Source organism: Myodes glareolus, chromosome 6 (genome assembly GCF_982192425.1).
Source record: "Myodes glareolus chromosome 6, mMyoGla1.1, whole genome shotgun sequence".
NCBI lineage: Eukaryota > Metazoa > Chordata > Mammalia > Rodentia > Cricetidae > Myodes > Myodes glareolus.
The window spans coordinates 49,375,024-49,401,894 of record NC_142031.1 but is presented as its reverse complement, the minus strand read 5'-3'; the positions used below and the strand labels follow the sequence as shown (position 1 = coordinate 49,401,894).

Below are 26,871 nucleotides of genomic sequence, written 5' to 3'. Positions count from 1 at the left end.
CCAGATCTCATTATAAATTCCTGTGAGCCACCATGTGGTTGCTGGGTTGCTGGGAATTGAACTAAGGACTTCTGGGAGAGCAGCCAGTGCTCTTAACCTCTGAGCCATATCTCCAGCCCCAGGATCTTATTTTTATGTAGCCTGGAATTTGCTGTGTAGACCAGGCTGGACTCAAACTCACAGAAATCTACCTGTCTGTTCCTCCCAAGTACTGAGATTAAAGGTGAGCATCACCAAGCTAAATCATAAGTCAGATCATGTTTACAAGTTGGCTATTTTTTGCTTTTCTTTTATGTGGCTAGCTACCTGTATTATATACATCTAATTCCGAAGTTTTTCTTTTGTAAATTTGTGTTTACAATCATTTTTATCCTTTTTATTGTCATTTCTTCAATCATTCTAAAAGATAAGTTGGTATTTGTGTCCTCTTGGTAAAGATCGTGTGCACCATAGACTTGGTAATTTTTACTAAATGTGTTCATATGCAGTGAGTGAGCCATCTCTTCTCAGAAGCATTATAGTTTTCTGGCAGAGGACTAGCAGGAGTGATTCCGTGTTGAGTGTAATTCTATGTTTGTGAAATTATACCTGTGAGTTTTTTTTCAAAGGCTACAATAATGGAGTGAAGAGAAATTTAGTGTTTTAGACATAATAGGTAGATTGGTAAGGAGAGGGGACTGTGTTCATTGCTGTGACTCAACAGGTTTTATGCTTAGCAGATTTTACAAATAACCTAACAGGATGCCCCCTGTCTTTGCTGTAGTCTGTAAAGAGCGGTGGTCAGGTGACAGTGATATGGCACATGTAATTTCGGCAGCTTTGCCCATGCTGTGTGAGATGAAGACTGGGGCTCTAGTGCCTTATGAACACTAAAGTATTTCCCATCATATATTGGATGCTGTTCTTTAGAAATACAAATTTTCCCTGGTTTTCCAATAAGATACATGATCATAGCCTCTTGGTAAGGTGAAAATATACTGAGAAATGCACTTTACACTCAATTCTCTGATGATTACATCCCTAACCATTTTCAGATTGTTTACATTAACCTGTGATGTGGGAGGACATTTTTATGTTTTTTGTTTGTTTGTTTGTTTGTTTTGACACATGGTCTCACTGTGTAACCCTAGTGGCCTGGAACTTGCTATATAGACCTAACTAGTCTCAGACCACAGAAATTTGCCTACCTCTGCCTCCTGAGTGCTGGAATTAGCAGTCATGTGCCACAGTGCCTGGCAAGACAGGTCTCCTTTGATGAACTGTCTCTTTTTGAAAAAGGTTTTGAACCATTAGCAAGCATTATTTTATGCAAAGTAATGGTAAACTAGCTTGCTTTAGGTTGCTGGGATAAACATCAGGGCCCAAGGCAGGAGAAAGGAACATGTAGGGCGAAAAGGTTTATTTCATCAATGTGGGGATCAGTGTAGGCACCTAGAGGCAAGAACTGAAGCACAGGCATGGAGAAATGCCGCTTGCTGGCTTGTTCCTCATAGCTCCCTCAGTCTTCTTTATTATATAACCTTGGGCCATTTTCCTAGGGGTAGCACTATCTACCATGGACTGGGGCTCCCACATAGTATTTAAAATGCCACACAATTGTCCTTATAGGACAATCTGATACAGAAATCTTCTCAGTTGAGTTCTCTTTTCTCAGGTGACTCTAGTTTATGTCCAGTTGATAGAATCAGAACCATCACAAATGGGTTTGTTGTCATGGCATGTTTGTGTTTCTTAGCTTCTCTGATATGTTCACTTTTCTGTGTCTGTCTATCTATCTCTATGTATGTATGTATGTATGTATGTATGTATCTATCTATCTATCTATCTATCTATCTATATCATCTATCTATTTATCTATCATCTATCTATCATCTGTCTATCATCTATCATCTATCTATCTATCATCTATCTATCTATCATCTATCTATCTATCTATCATCTATCTATCTATCTATCTATCTATCTATCTATCTATCATCTATCTATCTATCTATCTATCTATCTATCTATCTATCTATCTATCTATCTATCTATCTTATTGAGATAGGGTCCCTCTATATAGCCCTGGTTTTCCTGGAACTACTGAGAATAGGTTGGCCTCAAACTCACAGTGATCTTCCTGCCTCTACCTCCTCTGTACTGGGATAAAAGATCTGACTTTCAGTACCTCATTCTTATAAGTATATTTTGGAAGTTGGAACAATGGCTCAGCAGATAAGAGCACTGGCTGCTCCTTCAGAGGACTCAGGTTCAATACCCAGCATCTGCATGGTGGTTCACAACCACCCGTAACTTCAGTCTCCGGGAATCCAACGCCCTCTTCTGTTCTCCAGGAGCCCCAGAAATAATGCAAGCTAAAGACCACATGTCAAAATAATAACAGTCGATAGATTTTTAAAGTAAAACTCTGGACTCTCACTTCTAATTTCTCTAGAAAAATAAGCATTAAGCTGAAAAGTAAACCAGGTACAGCTATCAGCCTCCTCTGCTTGTCTTCCCATCCCACTGCAAGTGTCTAAGGGCCAAAGTCTCCTTAATCCCAGGAGATAGAGACCAGTGAGATTGAACAAACAACTCCAAGGGTACAAAGAAAATGCGCTAGCTTAATTCTGTAAGATTTGTTAAAGCAATATTCATTGCTCATGTATGTATGTTAGTGCATGCCTGAGTGTATGTGTGTGTGTCACACACGCATGCAGGAGCCTTCCAAGTTGAGAAGAGGTGCCGGGTCCCCTGGAACTGGAATTACAGATGGTTGTTAGCCACTGAGACCATCTCTCCAACACCTTGTGTTGGTTTTAAATTAGAGCAAATGCTGAAGAAAAGTGAGAAAGAACCCCTGACAGTGAAAGTTGCTCCAAGGGAGAAATACCAATAGTGTTATATGTACTTGGTGATTTCTTTTTTTATGTCAAATCAGGTAGTAATTTCTCCTTTTATTTTATTGTTTTTATTGAGTTATACATTTTCCCCTCTCTTCCTCCTCTTCCTCCTCTCCCCCTCTACCCTCTCCCATGACCCCCATGCTACCTATTTACTCAGGAGATCTTGTCTTTTTCTCCTACCTATGTGGATCCACATATGTCTCTCTTAGGGTCCCCCCCCTTTTTTTTTAAATCTGAGTCGTTGATGTTTATGATATACCCATCTACCGAATGATGTTTTCAAGGTGGGAGGGTGAAAATGGCTTTTTGTCAATCTTGAATTTTTCTACTGGTCTCACTGGTAGGTTTTACCATTGTATGAAAACACTAATTCTTTTTTGTGAACACAAAAGAAAATACTTTTGGATCCTTTCCCCATTTCCTCCACCTCTGTGTCTGTGTGCATGCGCCCACGTGTATATCTGTGTGTGATGTACATGACTTACATTTGCAGAGGTCAGAAGAAGACGTGCAATTCTGCTTTCATCACTCTCTACTTTTCCCCCTCGAAGTAGGATTCTCACTGAACTTGCAGCCACATTGGCAACCAGGTCAGTTATCAGCCTTCTTCTCTCCTCTTCCTATCCCACAGCAAATCACTGGGGTAACAACAGGCTCACATGTACCTCCTGCAGCTTTGTGTGTAGGTGCTGGGTACTTGAACTCAGGGCCTCACACTTATGTAACAAGAACTCTTACTCATTGAGCCTCCTCCTGAGCCCTAAAATCACTTACATGTTGATATTAAATTATCGATTGTGTGTATGTTAGTTTTTCTTGTAACATTATTTTTCTGTATATCCTCATAGAATTTGACTTCTGTTCAAACTACTTGTACCTGAGCATATGTTAGCCTTCCCTTGCTCATAGGATAGTTATAAGTGCCATATTCTAATAGTAGATCTGATCACATTTACAAATTTCCCTAGTTTCGTTTTCTGTGTCACAGCCTGTCTATGTGTCTGTATATGCTTGTTTGTAGCCAGGAATTGAATTATTTATTTATTATGTATACAATATTCTGTCTGTGTGTATGCCTGCAGGACAAAAGAGGGCACCAGACCTCATTACAGATGGTTGTGAGCCACCATGTGGTTGCTGGGAATTGAACTCAGGACCTTTGGAAGAGCAGGCAGTGCTCTCCAGCTCCCTTGCTTTGCTTTTCATACATATAGTGTTACATATTTTACTTTGCAGTTTCTCCTTGATTCATTATATCCAGAGATAGGCAGGCATTAGTTTTTTCCTGCTAACATCCATGAGCACTGCACGTGTAACATATTGTAGCATTTAATCTATGCATACATATTGAGTACTTCCTATCAGGGAAGAGCAGTCTTCATCATTTCTGGCAGGATTAAGGATACTTTAGAGAGATTTATGTAGGCTGATCAGTATACATAAGTGTCTCCCCATGTTGGATAATTGAATTCTTTTTATTTATTTAGTGTGTCAAGATAGGGTTTCTCTGTGTATCACTGGCTGTCCTAGAACTCACCTGTAGACTAAGCTGGCCTTGAACTCAGAGATCTACCTGCCTCTGCCTCCTGAGTGCTGAATTATTTTTATTTATTTATTTTGGTTTTGAGAAATAGGATTTCTCTGTGTAACCCTGGAACTGAATTCCTTATTTGGAATAACTAAACAGTAGTTATCTGAGAGTCTGATATTAAAGGAAACTTCAATTCATGAGAAGTAATTTGTAGCCACATTAGTGAAGAAAGGATATTTTCCTTTCCCTGATTCACAGTATTTTATGCTTTGTCAATGTATAGACAACCTCATAGAATGCCCTTCTTAAGAGCCAATGAAAATGACCACACAACATACCCAAATTTATGGGACACAATGAAAGCAGTGTTAAGAGGAAACTTCATAGCACTTGATACCTACATAAATAAGATGGAAAAATCTCACACTAGTGAGTTAACAGAACATTTGAAAACGTTAGAACAAAAACAAACTCATCCAGGAGGACTAGATGGCAGGAAACAATCAAACTGAGAGCTGAAATCAACCAAATAGAAACAAAGAAAACAATACAAAGAATCAATGAGACAAAGAGTTGGTTCTTTGAGAAAATCAACAAAATAGACAAACTTTTAACCAAAGGCAGAGAGAGAATCTCCAAACTAACAAAATCAGAAATGAAAAGGGGGACAGAACAACAGACATGGAGGAAATACAAAGAATCATCAGGTCATATTTCAAAAACTTGTACTCCAAAAAATTAGAAAACTTAAAATATAAACAATTTTCTGGATAAATATCATTACCAAAATTAAATCAAGACCAGAGAAGCAAATTAAATAGATGTATAACTGCTAAAGAAATAGAAGCAGGCATCAAATATCTCCCAACCAAAAAAAGCCTAGGACCAGACAGTTTCAGCACAGAATTCTACAAGATTTTCAAAGAATTATTACCAATACTTCCCAAATCATTCCACACAATAGAAACAAAAGGAACATTGCCAAACTCTTTATGAAGCTACAATTATCCTGATACCCAAACCAAACAAAGACATTACTAAGAAAGAGAATTACAGACCAATCTCATTTATGAACACTGATGCAAAAATACTCAATAACATATTGGCAAATCATCCACCATGATCAAGTCGGCTTCATCCCACAGATGCAGGGATGGTTCAACATATGAAAAGCTGTCAATGTAATCCACCATATAAACAAACTGGAAAAAAAAAAAACCATGATCATCTCATTAGATGCTGAAAAAGCCAAAATACAACATCCCTTCATGATAAAGGTCTTGGAGAGATTAGGGATACAAGGAATATACCTAAAGATAATAAAGGCAATATAAAGCAAGCAAACAGCCAACATCAAACTAAATGGAGAGAAACTCCCAGCAATCCCACTGAAATCAGGAACAGGACAAGGTTGTCTACTCTCTCCCTATCTATTCAATATAGTTCTTGAGGTCTTAGCTAGAGCAATAAGACACACACACACAAAAAAAAAAATATATCAAGGGGATATAAATCAGAAAAGAAGTCAAACTCTCACTGTTTGCTGATGATATGATAGTTTACATAAGTGACCCCAAAAATTCTGCCAAGGAACTTCTACAACTCATAAACACCTTCAGTAATGTAGCAGGATACAAGATTAACTAAAAAAAAAAAAAAAGTAGCCCTCCTCTTTACACATATAATAAACGGGCTGGGAAAGAAATCAGAGAAACATCACCCTTCACAATAGCCAAAAATAACATAAAATATATTGGAATAACTCTAGCCAAACAAGTAGAAGACCGATATAACAAAAATTTTAAATTTTTGAAGAAAAAAATTGAAGAAGACACCAGAAAATGGAAAGATCTCATATGCTCTTGGGTAGATAGAATTAACATAGTAAAAATGGCAATCTTAACCAAAAGCAATCTACAGAGTCAATGCAATGCCCATCAAAATCCCAGCAAAATTCTTCACAGACCTCAACAGAATAATACTCAACTTCATACGGAAAGGCAAAAAAAAAACTCAGGATAGCCAAAATGTGCTGTACAATAAAGGAACTTCTGGAGGAATCACAATCCCTGACTTTCAGTACTGAGCTACAGTACTGAAAACAGCCTAGTGTTGACATAAAAACAGACAGGAGGACCAATAGAACCGAACTGAAAACCCGGATATCAATCCACACACCAACAATCATCTGATTTTTGACAAAGAAGCAAAAAATATAAAATAAAAAAGAAAGCATATTCAACAAATGTTGCTGTCATAACTGGATATCAACATGTAGAAGAATGAAAATAGATCCATGTCTATCACCAAGCACAGAACTCAAGTCCAAAAATTTATTTTCGATAAAAAATCTTCAAAAATTTAAAAATCTAAATATAATATTAGAGCGGAACATTTCCATGGTTTCCTGAGTAGACAAGGATAAAGAGAAAAAGTGTTTGTTTAAAATGAAGGAATGTGCAAGTGAAGACCAACATATTTTTTTCTGTGTATTACTTTAATAAGTACTATATATTTCTTGTTAAAATACTACTTAAACATGTCATGATAGAAGAAGACAGGAGGGCTGTAGTGAGCTTAAGGCCACCCTGGGCTACATGATAAGTATCAAGGTACCTAGCAATGGCTTCCTAGCTAGAAGCTTCAAAGAAACAGAAGGCGATGCTGGAGAGATTGCTCAGAGGTTTGGAACAAAGGCTGCAGTTTAGAGGACCTGGGCTTAATTCCTGGCACCCCAACATGAAAGCTCAAAACCATCTGTAACTCCAGTTGTGGGGTGGGGGGGTCTAATGACCTCTTCTGACCTCATCAGGCATCACACAAATGAACACACCCAGAAAGAAAGGAGGGAGGGCACATAGACTCAGTGGGTGAGATTGTCTGATTAAATCAAACCTCTCTCTCTCTCTCTCTCTCTCTCTCTCTCTCTCTCTCTCTCTCTCTCTCTCTCTCTCTTTCTCTCTCTCTGTTTTTGTTTTTTGTTTTTTGAAGACAGAGTTTCTCTGTAGCTTTGGAGTCTGTCCTTGACCTCCATCTGTAGACCAGGCTGAGATCTCGAACTCACAGAGAACTGCCTGTCTCTGCCTCCCAAGTGCTGGAATTAAAGTCATGCACCGCCACCACCCAGCCAAATATCTCTTTTAATGAAACTTGTTTCCAAAACCTTGATATTTCTTAATTTTTGAGTTGAATCAATAAATGTTCCCACATACTTTCCAGTGTCAGAAATTCTTTCAATACATTAAGTGCTACCAGTGTGAAAATGGAAACTTTACAAATTTTGTACTTTAAGCTTCCCTTGGTGAGTTCGTTCATGTCTATAAAAACCTTGGGGTAACAAAGATTTATAAAATTCCTTATAAATGAAGGCCTTATCCCCGAAATGACTACTAGAATGTCTTTTGAGAGCCCCTAAGAACTAAAGGCTTTCCACACTGCACGCATAAGGCTTCTCTCCAGTGTGAGTTATTTCCCATCTTCTCCAAAATGAAAAGAACACAGAAGACTTTGTCATGTTAATTGTAGTTTTTCTCCAATGGGATTTTCTCCAGTGTGTCTGCTTCCATGTATTTGAAGGACTTTTCTCCAGTGAGTCTGCTTCCATGTATTTGAAGGGATCTTCTAGTACTAAAAACTATATTGACTCAAAAGAATAACTTCTATTAAGACTTCTTTGACATTTCCCCATATGTTAGCATAAGCAGTTTCACTGTCTTGTGGTTTGATTTCTGTGAGAGCTAACAAAGAGAAGGCATTCTTCTGTTACTTATTAATTCTACTACAAGTTAGTGCCAAATGAGATATCTTCAAATAACCCCTCCCAAATGTCTTACATGCATAGGGTCTTTTGCTGCTGTGAATTGATTCCTTCACATACTGGAGCCTCAAATAAACAACTATACGCTTTCCCACGCTGCTTACGTTCATAGGATTTTGTTGCACTAAGAGTTACTGAGAACTCTCAGAACTGAAAGCTTTCACATGTTTCAAACACACATAGGGTTTCTTTCCATAGTGAGTTCTTCCATGGCCTCAAAATGAAGAAATAAGAAGCAAAAGCCTTCATCGAGGACTTACACTTGCAGGTTTTCTCTCCTGTATGCATTTTATTATGGAATTCAAAGGAATTGTACTCATTGAACATCATCGCACATGGCTTCCATGTGAGGGTCTCCATCAAGTGTGAATTCTTTCATGTCTTTTATGGTTACCAAAATGAGCAAAAGTTTTTCCACAGTGCTTACACACATAGGGCTTCTCACCAGTGTGGATTCTCTCATGTGTTTTTAAAGAACCAGAACAAGTGAAGTTTTTGCCACATTGCTTACAAACATAGGGATTCACACCACTGTGAGTTACTTTATGTTTTTGAAATTGATTCCAAAATGAGAAGGCATTCCCACACTCCTTACATATATAACGCTTTTCCCCAGTGTGATTTTGTTCATGTATATGAAGGTAACGAGAAGCAGTGAAGGCTTTCCCACATTGCTTACATACATAGGGTTTCTCTCCAGTGTGAATACGTCTATGAATCTGAAAGTAAACAGAATGAAGAAAAGTTTTCCCACACTGCTCACACACATAGGGTTTCTCACCACTGTGAATTCTTGCATGTCTTCGAAGGCAAGCAGAACGAGAAAAAGTTTTCCCACAATGATTACACAGCAAAGCCTTCTCACAATTCGGATTCATCTTATGTCTTAGAAGGTTACCTAACCGAGCAAAGCCTTTCCCACACAGTTCACACACATAGGGCTTCTTAACACTGTGAATCTTCTCATGCCTTTGTAAAGTACGGGGATGGGTGAAGCCTTTCCCACATTGCTTGCAAACATGAGAGTTTTTTGCATGGTCATGTTCTTCACTCCTTTGACCGGATCGTGGACAAGGAAGACCTTTGAGGTCCTTATTTTTTGAAGGTTTCCCTCCAGTGTGAGCACTTTTATGTGTCTGAAGGGACAGAGGAGAGCTGGAGCTGCCTTCAGACCTCTTATGTTTATACAACTTCTGTCCACAGTCCTGGTCTTCACGAGGTTTCTGTCCTTCCTGATGGTTCAGGGGCACACCTAGAGATGGACGGCCAATGCTTCCTTCTCCACACACATGCTTTTCACGTGTGGCAAGTCCTGGACAAGATTTCAGGTTCACAGAAGGTTCTGGAATACAGCTGAGGATTTTTGCAGAATGGCGAGTTTCTTTATACTTAAAATATTTCTCTTCCAGTTGACTGCTGCAAAACAGGTGAAGAGCACAGGACTAAGAATTTGTTTACTAATGACTGAGGGAAACAAATGCTGATTTCATGCTGGGAAAAGTCTGTAACATGTTTGGACTGCATGTTTTCCAAGACTATTGAGGGCAGCTACAATAGAAACAATGCTATTCATGTATAGTGGGGTATGTCTCTTTGAGAACATCAAATATTTACATAACATTTCAACACAAATTTCAACCCAAATTTTATGCACATTTGGATGTGCAGTATTATCAATCAAAATCATGATTGTGTGTGTGTGTTTCAAAACAGGGCTTCACTTTGTAGCCCTGACTGTCCTGGAACTCACTCTATAGACAAGGTTTGCTTCAAACTCATAGAGATCCACCTATCTCTGCTTCCAGAGTGCTGAGATTAAAGGCATGCACCACCACCCATGCAATCTTTTATTTTTAAGCACTTGCATGTTCATGAAATAAACTGTTATTCCCAATTAGGAAATTCTATTTTCTTTTCATTCCCAACTTGTCCCCATGGTTGCGGATAAGTCAATACTGCATTAAGTTTTTTTTAATTTTTATGATTTATTTATCTTTTTATTATATGTGCATTTGTGTGAAGGTGTCAGATTCCCCGGAACTGGATTTTCAGACAGTTGTGAACTGCCATGTGGGTGCTGGGAATTGAACCCAGGTCCTCTGGAAGAGTAGTCAGTGCTCTTAACCACTGAGCCTTTTCTCCAGCCCCCTGCTCCTTGCATTAAGTTTTTAAAATGTGTTTATTTACTGTGTTTTGTGGGTGTGCATGAGTGCTATGATACTTGGGAATAGCTTAGGACAGCTTCCGGGAGTAATGTTTTCTTCCATGTCAGTGAAGCAGGGTCTCTCTTAGAAGTTCAGGGATATGTGTCATTTTATGTGGGTTCTGGGAATTGAACACAGGCTGTTATGATTGCATGAACAGCCCTAATGCTGGATAGACAATCTTTTGGTCCCAATGTATACCATTTGAAGTGCTGAGGTACGCCCTGGTTAGTTTTCTGTCAACTTAACACAATGTAGGATTATCTTCAAGGAGAAATCTCAACTCAGACAATGACTCCTTAGATTGTCTTTAGACAAATCTGTGGGGGGCATTTTTGCGATCAACCATCATTGTAGGAGAGACTAGCCAATGGGGGAGAGGGCGGGTGGTATTGTCCTATCCTCACTCTCGGCACCAGGCGATTATATAAGAAAAGAGTCCGAGCAAGCCCTGGAGAGTAAATAAGCAAATAGTTTCCTCCATGGGTCTCTGTCTCGGTCACTTGCTCTGGGCTCCTGCCCTGTCTTGAGCTCCTGCTTTGGTGTCCCTTAATGATGGACTCTGATCGGGATATACAAGCCAAATAAAACCTTAGCTCTGTCTGCATAGGAGAGAGTGTCCACTCAGTTACAGTGGACATCTTAGCATATTGGCGATCCCAGTAGGATGGGAGAAGCACCCGGAAACGTAGCCAATGTGTTATGGTACTGGCCTGAGAGTAGAGAGTAATCTATGTGCTGCTGGTGGCAGAGCTGGGGAAAGGGAGCTGTAAAGACCTTGGAAGCCCAGGAGATAGCGTGCCAATTTCAGGCGTGGGGCACTGAGTTACGGATACTGAAGGAGGTTGGTTTTGCTGTGCTTTGATTGTGACTATGTCCTGTTGCTTCTTTCCCTTTAGAGTAAAAAATGATGTGTAACTTCTTTTTTTAAATATTGCAGGGGCCTACATGTCAGAGATTTTCAACATTTTAAAGACACATTTGGATGACTTACACTTTTAAACCATTGAAATTTTATTTTTTGGTTTTTCAAGACAGGGTTTAGCTGTAGTTTTAGAGCCTGTCCTGGAACTAGCTCTGTAGACCAGGCTTGACTTTAACTCACAGAGATTCGCCTGACTCTGCCTCCCGAGTGCTGGGATTAAAGGCGTGTGCCACCACCGTCCAGCCCGTTGAAATTTTTAAAGACAGTTTAAAATTTTGTTTTAAATTATATTTATACATTATATATGTTTTAAATTATATTTAGATATTAACATGGCATTGGACAAACAAATAGGAAAGTTTGTGGGTAACAGAGCTATGTTTGTGTGTCAAGCTGACAAGGGGTCAATTGTACTGGTCAATATTTTGCAAGCTTGCTGAAATGTAGAGTACTCTGAGTGAGCGTCAATTGAGGAAAGTGCCCGCTCCAGATCTGGCATGTAGGAAAGCCTGTGCAGCTCTTCATAATGGATGATTGATGTGGAAGCAACCAGCCTACAGAGTCAGTCTGGGGTTAATGGTCACATGATATACAAGACACCAAACTGAGTAAGTCAAGGGGAGCAAGGCAGTAAATAGAAATCCTCTTCAGCCTCTGACTTCAGTTCACACCTATAGGCTCCTGCTTGAGGTCCTGCTCTGACCTCTCTTGATCATGGACTGAGAACTACAAGGTATAGTTAACCCTTTCCTCCCCATGTTGCTTTGGCTCATGGTCTTCAGCACAACGATACAAAGCCAAACAAGGACACTCTGTATGGCATGAAGTTTGTATATATCAACTATGAGAACAAATCAACATTGTACCGTTTTCAATATTGCAATATTTGACAACTTCTAGTGCTGATGTTTAAGACAAAGTTTGAAAGAAATTTTCTTGAGATGAAATTGGTCTGATGTTGGGTATCAAATATATCTTTTATGTCTTAGTAAACTGTTCTATTGTCCCAGCACTCTGAAATATGGCTGTCTCTTTGGAAACAAATTACCTTAGTTTTCTCCAGAGATTTTCATACTCTTTTACAACCTTCTGTTTGCCCGACTTCTTTCCTAAAATGCAGACCCAGAAAAAATTATCAATTATTAATTATAGAGAAAATTTGGATGCCAGCTACAGTCTTGATTTAAGTGACACATTCATCCCCATCCCCCTTCCATAATCAGTTCATACATCAGCACGGATAAACTAGAAACACTTGTCTGTGATGGACTAGGAAAGGCAATGCTCAGGGTACCTAGAGAAGCCAGGTTCCTCAAGGTGTCCTGCATCACATCTTTGTACAGCTTCTTCTGGGATGGATCCAGCAGAGCCCACTCCTCCCGGGTAAACTTCACAGTCACATCCTCAAAGGTCACTGGCTCCTAAAAGCACACACATACATTTCCAGGACAGTCAGCCTCATGATACTGGAGATGCACACAGGATTAATAAGAAGTTGACATGACACTGTGTTCCACAAGTGTTCAAGTTGTCTTGGTCATCACTGTACTGCTCACACAGACTAAGATTCCCCAGACACAAATGCTGCACGTAAACTGGAGCCTTCTGGGAAGGAAACATCGGGACAGCGCGCGCTCTGTGCAGATAATCTTGCTAGTTTCTCTTTCTGCCCTGCATCTTCCTAACAACGCTCATCATAAATCCCGACTTCTACTACCCACCAGCTGTCCTTTAAAAAAAAAGTGCTTAGGAAAATGCTGGACAAAGCAGTTCTCCTGGTACCTCGGAAATGAGATCTAGAGTGATTCCTTCACCTCATACCTGCAAAGAGTAAGATAGATTTCTCAGAGAGTTGATGACAACTATACCCCAAGTTAAAAATATCAATACCTGTTCTTTCTAGGAATCTTAGCAATAATTTCACATGGTAATCAGAGGATTGCAATTTGGTTAGGACTCAGCATATTCTTTAGATTATGATTCTGCATTACCTGGTTTGGTAGACAGTATTTGTTTTTTGTTTTTAATATTTTTTTAAAAAATTTATTATGTATAGAGCATTCTGCATGCATGTATGCCTGCAGGCAAGAAGAAGGCACCAGATCTCATTGCAGATGGTTGTGAGCCACCATGTGGTTCCCGGGAATTGAACTCAGGACTTCTGGAAAGGTAGTCAGAACTCTTAACCCCTAAGCTATCTCTTCAGACCCAGTAGACAGTATGTGTACATCTTTCTAAAACCTTGATTTAGTGTATTGTGTGTGGAGAGCATGAGCGTAGCAAGCGAGTGTGAGCCCCGTGAGTGTGAGCGTGCCACAGTGCTCTAGTGAAGATCAGCAACACCTTGTGGAACTTGGTTCTCTCTTCCTATCTTAGCAAGGGTTCTAGAGATTGACTTCTGCCCACCAGGGTTGCATAGAAAGTGCCTTTCCCTGCTGAGGTGGTTAATACTTCTTCTTACAACTGGTTAGAAACCTGAATACTTGTTCTGTGATTGCACTAAAGGCCAGTATTACAAAGTATGTATGTGGGTTCTTTGGTTTGTCCTTAGTCAAACACCAAATAGGCCCCCTGACAAGTAATTCCTTTCATTAGTGTCCTGTTTTACTTCCTGTTGCTGTATCACCATGACCAAATGCAACTTGGGCAGCAAAGTGATTATATGGATTACAGTTCACAATCAGCCATGGCAGAAGACTCAAGTAAGCAGCATGCAGGCAAGAACTGAGGCAGAGAGCAGAGATGAACACTGCTCACTGGCTTGCTGGGCTATCCTCCCTGTACAAGTCAGGCCCCATTGATCTGGGATGGCAACACCCACGTTGGAGCAGGCCCTCCTACATTAATTAATAATCAAGGAACTGCCCTGAAGACAAGTGAACAGGTCATATCGGTGGAGCCAATTCACAGCTGAGATTCCTCTTCTCAGGTACTCAGTCTTACTAGCCCATCACTCTGTTATTTTGTGTTTTGTTGTCATTGTTTTGAGAAAGTCGCTGGATAATGAAACAATCAAAATGTGGCACATACTCTTAGACAAAGGTCTAGTTCACCAACATCTCACCTCTAAAATTTTTAAAACACACTCAAAGTAAAATATTTACCAAAGCTATTAACTGCAATGAAGGCCTGTAATAAATGAATAAAACCAGCTCCCTCCACAGGGCACTACGCTCACTCCTGGAAGCCACAGGTCGTCGACTAATGGGTAACAGATTGCATTCTGAATGGATTTAAGCCCAACTCCACAAGAGGAAAACCACATCTGGTCCTGTAAATCTGACCAAGAACTGAAGAGGTCATAGACCTGAGGAGTAAGTCTACTATTTTACTGTGTGCTAACACTTTCAAAATAACTATCTTAGTCTCACGAGAAATGTTTCTGTGTGCAGTGGATGTGGCTTAACGTAGGAACCCACAACTGGTCAATGTGAACTGAATGACTGTATGTGTATGGTGTGCTCAGGCAAGAATGGGTATCCACAACACACCTCTATTCCCATCCCGGTCCCTCAGGCTCAGGGAACATTGAGGAGGAAGGGGCAAAATGACTGTAAAAGCTAGTGGTGGAGTAAAACTGTGCCTACTGGGCATGACAGGACTACACTCTAAAATAATAGCACCTGTGTTTGTCGGCACACACTCAAGCAAGTCAACATTCCAGCATTATTTGAGGAGCTATCATCAGTGAAAGGCTGCTAGCAGGGGGGAGTCAGTTTGCTCTAAAGGTATGGCCCTCTGTAAATCAGCTATGCTCTCGTGCATGGCCTTGCAAGCATGCATAAAAGACCAGCAGAAACTGAACAGTAGATTTTTTAGCAGTAGATCAAAAATAAATAAATAAAAAGACAAAACATTTAGTGGAGTGTGGAGGGATGGGGAAGTTAGGAGAAAGTGAGATTTGTGCGAATATATTCAAATGTATTGTCTACATGTATACAATTCTAAAAGCGTAAATAAAAAAAAGTACCTTTAAAAATAAAAAAGACGGGTAGTGGTGGCACATTAATCCCACCCCTTGGGGATCAGTGCCAGATGGATCTCTGTGAGTTTGAGGCCAACCTGGTCTACAAAGCAAGTTTCAGGACAGTCAGAACAGTTACACAGAGAGAAACTTTGTCTCAAAGAACAAAAACAAAATAATAACAAAATAAATAAAACCATAACCAAATCGTTGCTCCATGCTTTTAGGGATCAGGGTAGTAACCATGTCCCTGCATCTTAGTTTTCTGCATTGTTCCTATTCAAATTCATGCCCTTAACTGGACTCAATTCAGATTAAGACTCATTAAGACAATAAATAAAAATCAATTAACAGGCTAGCATAAAAACTGACAAATCATACTCTAAGTAAAAGCCATAAAAACTTTGAGAGTTATCTTTATAGCACCTACGTGTACATCAATATTGTCCACTTGTTCTCATGTCTTTATATTGTAAACACAGCACCAAATCTGCTTGTAAGATGAGTCTCAGCTGGAGAGATGGTTCATTAGCATTCGCTGCCTTTGCAGAGGACCTCAGTTCAAATCTCAATACCTACATTGTGTGGCCTGTAACTCGTTACCTCCAGGAACCCCAAGATCTCTAACCTTGCCTACATATTTAAAAAATAATAATTGTGGGGCTGGAGAGATGGCTCAGTGGTTAAGAGCATTGCCTGCTCTTCCAAAGGTCCTGAGTTCAATTCCCGGCAACCACATGGTGGCTCACAACCATCTGTAATGAGATCTGGTGCCCTCTTCTGGCCTGCAGACATACACGCAGATAGAATGTTGTATACACAATAAATAAATAAATATTAAAAAAAATAATAATTGTAATTCAAAACAGCTAGACAAAGAATAGTGAGTCCTCAAACAGCACTGACAAGGGGCATAAGGTGTTATTTTCTTTCTTTTTTTTTTTTTACAAGACTTTAGTTTTATTTCGTGTGTGTGTGTGTGTGTGTGTGTGTGTGTGTGTATGCATGAGAGTGCAGTGTTTGTTATGCCCAAGTTACTGATCCCCAAAAAGAAACTCCACAGAACCAGATTCTGATGTAAAGCACACCAATGCAGTGCACACCAAGGAAGTGGGTGAGAAAAGTGCAGTGGCAAGCCTGGGGAAGGGGAGAACTTTTATTTTTTATTTTCTTAATTAATTAATTTATTTATTTATTAAAAATTTCCACCTCCTCCCTGCCTCCTTTTTCCGTCCCCCTCCTCATCTCCCCCTCCTCTCAAGTCCTAAGAGCGGTCAGGGTTCCCTGCCCCGTGGGAAGTCCGAAGTCCTCCCCCTCCATCCAGGTCTATAAAGGTGAGCATCCAAACAAACCAGGCTCCCACAAAGTCAGTCCATGCAGTAGAATCAAAACCCAGGTCATTGTCCTTGGCTTCTCAGTCAGCCCTCATTGACAGCCACATTCAGAGGGTCCAGTTTTATCACATGCTCCATCACTCTCAGTCCAGCTGGCCTTGGTGAGCTCCCATTAGATCAGTCCCACTGTCTCAGTAGGTGGATGCACCCCTCGTGGTCCTGACTTCCTTGCTCATGAGGGGAGAACTTTTAAAGGAGAAATGCCATAACCAGGGGAGTTCATATCTTGTCCTCTTGGGATTGGGTAAAGAGGGCATAGATTAAGGTAGTTTCTGAAACCATTGGGCATTTTTGGGCAAGAAAACCCTAACAAAGAGCCATTAATAACTGACAAGGTATCTTCAAGGACAGGATTCCTAGGAACATCTGGACCTCCTTAAATTTTATAACCCTGCTCCCTAGCTCCTTAATTGCCTATTTTCAGGTATCTGTTTAAATTTTGCTATCACAGCACATTTCTGGAGCTGAGATCAGCTCCCATTCATTATATGGTTTAAGATGAAGCCCTTTCTTTAAAATCAGGCCCTCACATGTTCTCAGAGGCCAGGAAAGAGTGTCCAATCTCCCTGGGCCCAGAGTTTCAGCAATTTTGAGTTACTAGATATGTGTGCTGCGGAAAGAACCTGGGACCTCTGAAAGAGCAGTATGAGCTCCGAAATGCTCAGTATCTCTCCAGGCTTAGAAAACATAAATTTTTAAACTCAATGTTGTAATGGTCTGTACTGTCCCTTTAAGAGACAAGCCCAGCCCACTCCCTTTTCCCCTCCTCCATGGAGGTAAGGTTTTCCTTTAAGCCCCTTCCTTTTCATCCCTCTCCTGAAGAGGGAACTTCTCCTCTCCTCTCCCCCCACTCTCCCCTTGCTTGCTCTGTTTCTCTCTCCCTCTCTCTCTCTGCTCTTTCCTCTTCTCCCCGTCCCCCTTTCCCTTTCCTGTCCATAACCCACTAAATAAAGATCTAACCTCATTCTGCATGGTGCGCCTGTCTCTGTCTCTCCCCTGCCATGTGGCTTCCTGACAGGGACCTCTGGCCCTCGTGGCCTGCCACTGCATCCCTCAGGGAACCGGAACTGAACTGAAGTGTTTATTTAAACCATAACAAATGTAACCATCTTGGGAGAAACAAAAATGAAATATCTTGGGATGTTAGGAACTGATGTGGTTTCTGTTAAGTTAGGAGTGTAGCTCCCAATCCCTTGTATTCATTTCAGGCCCCAAGCCTGAAATTTGTATTGGTCTGGATTCCAAATCCCAGCATGCCAGGTCCTGACCCCTCCCTGTGGGGGTCAGGACCACTCCTAGCACTTGGGAGGCAGAGGCAAGCAGATCTCTGTGAGTTTGGGGCCAGCCTGGTCTATAAGAGCTAATTCCAGGACAGGCTCCAAAGCTATAGAGAAATCAAATAAATAAATAAATAATATTAAAATAAATAAATAAACAAACAAACAACAAACTAGCTCCTGTATGGTGTGTTCCTTCAAACTGAAATGTTATCCCCAAGCAGGTAAATAAAAGGTCACAAATCCAGAAAGAACAGAAACTTGTAAGGCTATGGAGCATCCCATTCAGCTGTATAAAAGAGAGTAAACAACCCCTGGGGTAGAACCTCTGTCCTGCCAAACTGCTGGAAGAGATGTTGTCCCTGTGGCTGCATGGAAGCTGAAAGGAACTGAAGAGACTAAAGGTGGTGGGGGCCAGGAGTCTTCCCCAAGGCTGGGGCCGGCTTTCTGCTGAAGCAGCTGCTCTTGAGTTGTCTCTGCTGTTTGCAAGCCCTGTCCATAATTCTCTTAGTAGCCCCCAAATAAACACACATTGCCTCACCAACTGGACTCTGGTTCAATAATATTTTGGACTATTCTGGGCTCCTTTCTAAGGTGAGTAGATGTGTACTGGATTGAGTATCCCCAGAAAAATCCTGGCACATAGCAGTCTAAGCTCAGTCTAGGGTGGTTCTGTGAGGCTCCACCACCCCTACATTCCAAGGCAGTGAGAGATTTAGCACATGGACTCTGTGCTTTCAGCTTTCCAGAAGGAAGAAGCCACAACATGAACAAGACAGAGACACTAAATGCTATGTGCTTTTGTAGCCTTCCAAGTCAAAAGAAAAAGGTTTTCATCTGCTTGTTTTGAAAGCTCAAGGACAATTTTATTCACGTTTAAATGAAAAACTGCAGGGCATGCAAGCTGTAAAATATCAGTACAGAATAGAGGAAGAGAGTGGAATTCAAATTGTCAAAGAGGTCCCCCACATGGTGGACAATCAGCTACATAGTGGAGATGGAGGCTTTAGAGAAAGAATGGGGAAGCCAAAATAATAGAAGGAAAACCTGAAGCATGAGCCCCAGTCTGAATCCCACGGTTCCCCACGACTCTTTGCCCTCTCCAGACTACAGAGACCATCCGGACTGCGTGTGCCCAGTTGACCCGACGGGTAGCAGCACTGAGCGCTCAAACAAGGGACAGGACCGCAACTCTACCAGCTCCACCCAGCGGGACCCGGGCAGCGCGGCCCAGCAGAGTACAAAGTTGCAGACTCAGCAGCTTGGAAGGCCGGGTCTCCTTGAGATCTCTGTATGCAGTATCCATCTTCCCTACATCCAAGATGCGGGCCAAACTTACCATTTCCAGCCCCGGAGTGCTCTGGTGTCCCTCCGGCTCCTGTCAGTGAAGATGACTTCGATATATAGGCCTGGGATCTAGGATTTGCTTACAAAGAATACACAAGTGCTTAATGTGTGAGGGGGTGCGGATGGGCGAGGAAACTAACGGACCTTGGCCAGGCAGCTTACCCGCACCTAAGAAGCACACTCCTCATTGGCCAGTTCATGTACTCCAATAATTATCCGATAGGCCGATGAATTCTTGCTTCGGGTCCTGGAACTCTAGTGACAGGAGACACAAGCTTTTTCTAGGCCCTAGCTTTTTATCTCTGTCTGGGGGAAATAATTCCTATTATTTAAGCATAATTTGTCCTGGCCTCCACTTGCTAGGGACAATTCCTACTTCTTTCCCCTCAGAGTGTTGTGACAGCAAGAGTTTAAGAATTCCAGACTCGGTCACCATGGAGACAACTCAAAGGGCTGCCTTGAATAGGCTGGTCCTGCTGGAGAAGGAGGGCAGGCCTCATTAAAGGAAATGCCCTGCCCCCATCACCCCACAAGCCACCACCTCACCCACCAACCTGCCCAAGACTTCAGCAAAGCTTCCTCCCATGGAATTTATGAAAACAGACAATCTGGTTTACCTTACACTCTGCAATTAACAGGGGAAAAGGAAGGAAGGAAGGAAGGAAGGAAGGAAGGAAGGAAGGAAGGAAGGAAGGAAGGAAGGAAAGAAAAGAAAAGAAGAGGAAGAAAAATGAAAGAAAATCAGTTTGCCCAGAAAACCAGTTTCTGAGCCTCTTGTAGCCAGTACGCCCCCCCTCCCCCCGACACACACACACCTCTACTGCAAAAATTGATTCTCAGCCCCTGCACGGTGTGTTCAGGTCTGGAGGTCTCAGTTTCTCAGACTAATAAAAGTCTACTCTCACCTGGGCAGTGGCAGCACAAATCTTTAATCCCAGCACTCTGGAGGCGGCAGGACGTTCTCTGTTTGAGGCTAACCTCGTTTACAGACTGAGATCCAGGACAGCCAGGGCTACACAGAGGAAGCCTGTCTTGGGGCGGGGGTGGGGGGCAGTCTGCTCTTGCTATTTCAAGTTTATTATTCATTTTCGTTTCCTGATTTCTTATTACACTGGTATTTTCTCATCTCAGAATTTAAAATGAGTCAGGTGCCCAGGGCTTTCTCAATCCCATACTCAATCAATAACTCAAAAACACACAAGCAAGCGATGACAATTATTCAAATCAGGGAAAAAGTGGAATTTATAGTGAAAAACTGGCCTCAAATAAAAACAAAAATCCCTGTTAGGTATCAACCCCAGAACAAAAGGCTGACTGAGGAGCCTGTTAATGTACTAAAGCAGCCACTGTCTGCCAGGTTTTCCCAGCATCTCTCAGTAGCTGTTCGAGTCTTCCTGGCTGGCATACCATGTGCCACCCTAAACTACACCCCAAGGACTGAGGTGGGCCTTTCCTTCCCCCAGTTTCTCTGGCTCCTGTAAGGGTTTTCCCAGAACGGTGGATTTCCATGGATTAGGTCTTTGTTATCGTTTTGGCTAGTGGAGCTGTCTATGTGCTGAGTTTTACAGGTGGATGGCACTTCCATCATGGAGTCAGTTGTGCTAAGATCTGGAGGTCTACTAAAGTCTGGGGCCCTGTTACAAATGCCCCCTCCAAACCCTGGGGCTTAGTATCCTGGGGTACAGGAGAGTGAGCTAGTTGGTCCAGAGAGTCAGTGGATGTGGAGAGTAGAGAGGGTTCACCTGACACAGAAACTACTTCTTATTTTTTTAAACTGCAAAGTGAGAGATAAGCCAGATTTCAGGGGTTTTTGAATCGCCAGGTGTTGGAGAAGGACCACTTGTTGACTCCCGGCCGCCCGGCTAGCTTAGACACAAAATAATCACACAGAAACTGTATTAATTAAATCATTAGCTCTAGCTTCTTATTGGCTAACTCTTATATTAATTTAACCCATTTCTATTAATCTGCATATCTCCACGTGGCTTACCGAGTAAAATTCCCAGCTTCCCAGTGTCTGTCTCTATCAATTCCATGGCTCCTCTCTGACTCCGCCCTCTTTCTCCTAGAATGCAGCCTAGCTTTTCCTGCCTAGTTCTGTTCCGACCTTGTCATAGGCTCAAAACAGTTCTTTATTCATTAACCAATAAAAGCAATAAAATAATTCAATAAAATTCAATTTTTCAATAATTCAATAAAAATGAATTTGGTTAAATTCATTAACAAAAAATAAAAAATAACATAGACAGAAGGACCTTCCACACCAGCCAGGTTCCAGGCACATCTTAGGGGCTAGCTGCTTTCCAGAAACTCCATGGGCAGCGCATTTTTGAGAACTTGGGCCTGTTAAGTGGCCCTGGTTTGGGGTGAGGGTTTCCTTTGAACATTCTGCTCTAACCTCGGGAATACAGAAACCCTTTCTCCACAAGACTCACACTGTTGAAGGCTTTCCCTAAGCCAGGCCTTCACAGAAACTGCATTTCAAATCAAAACATTACCCAGAAAATGCCACCTCCCCAGTAACCACCCCTTCAGTCACATCTGCACCAGTTTCCTGTGTCCCTGCTTCCTACTCCTGTTCTACACACAGACACTTGTGTGTAGGGACAAAAAGGTCAACATGAAAAAAAGGCCAAACTAAGAAGCAAAATTTCCCTCATAATAGCAGATAAACCCTAAGGACTCAGAGGCTGGTCCAGTGGGTTGTGATAACTTGGGTTTTGTTTGTTTGTTTCAAGACAGAATTTCTCTGTGTAGCCCTGTCTGTCCCAGAACTTGTTCTGCAGACCAGGCTGGCCACAACTCATAGAGATCTGCTTGTCTTTGCCTCTGAAGTGCTGGGATTAAAGGTGTGAGCCACCACAGCCCAACCATATCTTAAATAATTAGTGCCTAACTTCTAAGGTCTTTACCTTGGTTCAACTACTCAGGGTAGACAAGTGTCATTGTGAATTTACTCCCTCAGGAGAGTAGTGTCATGGACCAGCTTTGACAAAAATATCTCTTACCAGGGTAGGGGCATGGGAATCTTGAAATATTAGTAAAGAATATGAAGATGCATGAAAAATAATAAGACAGAAACTATAGAATAATACTGGGAGGACATTCCAGTGATTACTGAAAATTGCTGCATTTATTTTTCCATAGCTTTTATGCCAAATGTAAATGGGGGGAGGGGTGAGACGATAACAAAAGACTTTATTAACATGTTACAAAGGATAACTCAAGCAGTCAATCACTTTATCACTCTGAGACATCAAATCATTAGCATTCTGTTGTCTAGGTAGTGAAGCTGCTCTAGATCATGTATCCTGAAGGCCACCCCTCCCCAGGTGACCTCACAGTTACAAAAGAAGGAGCAGAAGTACATTTGCATATCCTGACCACCTGTTGGGATGGCATGGACCTACTCAAATGAGCTATTTTAGTGTTCAAAGAACCAAGCATTCACATCCTGAGTTGGGATTATTTGAGCAACCTCCAGCTCTCTGACCATCAGACAGAGTGAAAATGGGCCCACATTTTTGGGCCTCCACAGAGTAGACCCCTTTCTTTTGCTCTAGTCAAGTATGTGGACATATCATAGACCATGCATGTGGTCCATGAGGCAAAGCCAGGTAACTTTGCCTACCTCCTGTAAAGGATCCATGTCTTCTCATGGGCAGAATTTTCCCTTCCTCTTTCTCTTTTTGTTCACTGTTTTACTGTCTGGAAATCTGGCCCCACACTCACAGAGATCCTCCTGAGTGTTGAGATTAAAGGCAGGTACCACACTACTTGACTTTATATAGCCTATGACATATGGACTGGCCCCTCCTCTATAAATTAATAATCAAGACTCCAAGTCTATCTATCCACTGGCAAATCTGACCTGGATGATCAATTGGGGCTGTCATCTCAGATAACCCTAGGCTGTGATGAGCTGATAATGTTAATTAGGACACAGTCTTTCTCTGCATGCTGGCCTGTACATGCTTCATTGTTTTGTATGCTGCCTAGGTGGAGGAAGGGATTTCACTCTTTTCTCTGCCAGCCGGATTCTTTTTTGTAATAACATTGATGTTTCAGTCTCCAATCCTTATTCTCTGGCCAAAGTCACGCTGGGGAGAAAAAAAAAAATCTCTTTTTTCTGCTTTTCACTATTGCTTGTCTCCTTAATTGGCCTACCCAGGACTAGTGGCTCAGGCTCTAACCACAATGAGTCTAGAAACCACTCGAAGCGGGAGGTACCTCCCGCAATCGCTCACCACAAGCTGCTGCCCTAAGCCACTTCTGGTCCTGCTCAAGGATACAGAGGTATCTGTCTGGCCTGGAGTTGGGACAGGCCCTCAGGCGCCTGAAGGTGGCAGGCGTGGGGAACACTGGTCACACAAGCAGACCACAGGCTGGTCCAAAAGGCCCCACACAGAGGCAGACGCAGGAAACCACGAGCGAGCATCCACAGCCTGAGTGGAGCTACACATTTGATTGTCCAGCATGTGCAGGTGCCGGGCCTGCTGGAGTGAGGAATGGGAAGTAAATGTTTTCATAAACACATTCCAGAATAAGAGAGATGAAGAGAAATGCCTGTTTGTAGCTTCAGTTCTCAGCAAGGAGAAGCGGAAGACACGAACTACCCTTCTACCCAAACCACCGGCATAGTAGATTTTAACTGCATCTCGTTCTGTTTACTGAGGCAGAGACTGTGGGGTGTCATCCCACCTGTTCCATCCCTGCTGCCAGAAAATGGAGACAGAAACACCATCTTTTTCTGTTCTAACAACTGTGAGCCGTTAAGCCCTGTAGATTTTGCTTCCTCCTGGTAAGCCACCACCTCGTGGTGCTACACAGATTATTAGAAATGGGTTAGATCAATATGTAAGAGATAGCCAATAAGAGGCTACAGATAATGGGCCAGGCAGTGTTTAAAAGAATACAGTTTCCGTGTAATTATTTTGGATAAAGCTAGTCGGGACCCGGGCGGGAACACAGCCTGCAGCTCTTTTTACAGAGTGGCGCCCAACGTGGTAACTAAATCCACTTAAAAACCTGAGAAAGCTTAAAAATAAGGGAAAGAGAGTTTAACACAGCTTTTTGCTGTTTACTAATATGTGCTGTAGAGAGATTTCCTGTTTCAGCATTAGTGGCAGAAAAAAAAGCTGCGCCATTTTAAAATGCGGCTTCCTGGGCCCTGCCACTGGTGCAAACTCCGGCTATGGAGCATTTCTGGGCCCGGACCTCTGTGTGCCCACTCGGGGTGGGGAGCAAAGTAGCTGAGACCATTCCCGTGGCTCAGCTCTTCCTGCCTGACTAGACAGAGGGATCAGGTCTACTAAAAAGTGGCAGTTTTGAAATACCAGTTTTGGGGCTATGCCGCCATTAAGCTCTCTGTCTGGCTCATGCAGGAGACCAAGATTTTGAATGGAACATTTGGAGTAAAGTGCTGCGATTTGTTTGATGGCAACTAGACTCACTGTGTGCCTAAAAGGGGGACATTGCGTGCTACGGCTCAGAGGCACAAGCGCCTCCGCCATGCTAATAGTACAATGTACAAAGCTCAGCGGCATGAGCAGCTCTGCCATGTTGGTCTGGGCGGGGTAAGCAGGCAGTACCTGTTTTTGACCTAGGAATGTCACAGCTTAGATTATTAAGTGCTTAGTGATTTAAAAATGAAAAACAAAAGTGCTCCTGGATAGTAAAAAATTACAGATTCACAATAGGACAGATTCAGATTTAAATGACCTCTAAATGGGTCACAGTGTTACATAGAGTTAGACATACGTAGACTTGGGAGAGAGGAGAAAAAGAATATAGAGAATAAAGTTAATGCCTTAAAAAAAGGGTAAAGTCTTTAAAGAGACAGAGTACAGATTGTTATAGATTAAAAGAAATAAAGGAAAATATGCCACGTAAAAATGGAAAATTCACGAAGAGTCTGGATTCTTTGTATTATTGTGTTTTCTTTGAATCTTTTGACTGTAAAGGAGCTAAGTACAGAGAGACATTTCATTATATGGGCTGCCACGCAGAACCAGAATGGATTTCATAAGGGTATTATGACTTCAGAATTTGTGTCTAAGGATATGATGCTTTGAAGAGGGTCTTCTTTTGTTTTCACAGAGGATGAGACCCTGTGGATTGCTTCTATTCCAATATGGTATGATAGACCACGCCCTCCTGAAAGGTTGCTGTGAATACCCTCAAAAAATTGTTTCATTCAATTGCCAGTTGAGATGAACCTAGCACACAGGTTTTACCGTGAAAGACTTGATTAACAACGCCCCCACACAGCAGGAAGCAGTTTGGAGAGAAATAACTACGCCCATATTCCCAAATATTGTTTAAAAGTGTTCTTTTACATTTAAAGGGGGTATGATATAGATATGAATAATTTGCATTGGTATGGATTTTAAGGTCAATTTTGTTATATGTATATATATTTCTGATCTTGATTAAGGTATTGTGATTGTGTAGTTCATTTAAAGATGTAATGTATAATTAGAAAATATAGGTTGTTAATGGATAATTATCGATAATAGTCAAGCTTGTAGTCATGTTAGTTAGATTTTCTAGATATATAGAGATATATTTCAGTAAGATAGGCATTCTTCATATCTTTCAAAGACTACAGAATATGGCATTTAATGTTTTAATAACTTAGGGCTTTTCTTTTTTTTTTAACTTAGGGCTTTTCATGACAATGAGACACATCTGCTCCTGGCAGCACCACTCTACTTCAAGAGGAAGATGGGCATTGAAGAGGCTCCTTATGGAGTTGGTTAACCATTTGGGCAAGAAACTGCTCTTGCCTGAACTGATGCATAGACTAGATACAAAGACCCCGCAGAGAGAGGACTGCTAAACTTGCCTAAAGGTGAGATGGTCTTTCCGGGTTCCTGATTAATGAAAGAGTCTGCGAGACATTCTGCAGGACACAGCAGAACACTGAACTGCCTTTGAAATTTCCTGCTTCATGGAAAAGTCTCCTGGAAACTATGGGCCTGTAGGCTGAAGATGGATACCCCAAAGGTACAGAAGAACTTTGGGTGACTGTACAGGCTGCAAGATGTCTCTGTCATTTATAGAGTTTTGGAAGCTGCTTATTTCTTGTTTGCTTAGGTAATATTATATCCTTCTGGAGTCTTTGATGGAGTTGAAGAATGATTAGTTATAGTTTTACTTAGTTATGATAAAAGATAAAGTAGATATAAATATTGTAACTATAATTCTTGCTTTATAACTGTTTTGCTGTATATAATTTTACTATGTTAAAATGAAAACCTTTCTTTTTTGTTTAAACAGAAAAAGGGGAAATAATGTAGGAGAGTCTTATGTATTTCTGTTGCTTTCATTGGCTAATTAATAAAGAAACTGCTTGGCCTGATAGGCCAGAATATAGGTGGGTGGAGTAGACAGAACAGAATGCTGGGAAGAAGGGAAGTGAGGCAGTCGCCACGACTCTCCTCTCCGAGACAGTCACAGGTTAAAATCCTCCTGGTAAGCCACCACCTCGTGGTGCTACACAGATTATTAGAAATGGGCTAGATC

The 26,871-nt window shown here is 41.5% G+C and overlaps 1 protein-coding gene across 1 annotated transcript; it reads right to left on the bottom strand.

Annotated features, from left to right (window-relative positions):
- Positions 1-8,481: 8,481 nt before the first annotated feature.
- LOC125404138 (uncharacterized) lies at positions 8,482-19,753 on the bottom strand. Its single transcript, XM_085690777.2, has 4 exons — positions 19,337-19,753; positions 12,657-12,783; positions 12,411-12,471; positions 8,482-9,649 (listed from the first exon to the last, which is right to left on the bottom strand). The coding sequence occupies exons 1-4, from the start codon at positions 19,337-19,339 to the stop codon at positions 8,593-8,595; spliced, it is 1,248 nt and encodes a 415-aa protein (XP_085546903.2). The 5' UTR covers positions 19,340-19,753; the 3' UTR covers positions 8,482-8,592.
- Between the last annotated feature and the right edge of the window lie 7,118 nt (positions 19,754-26,871).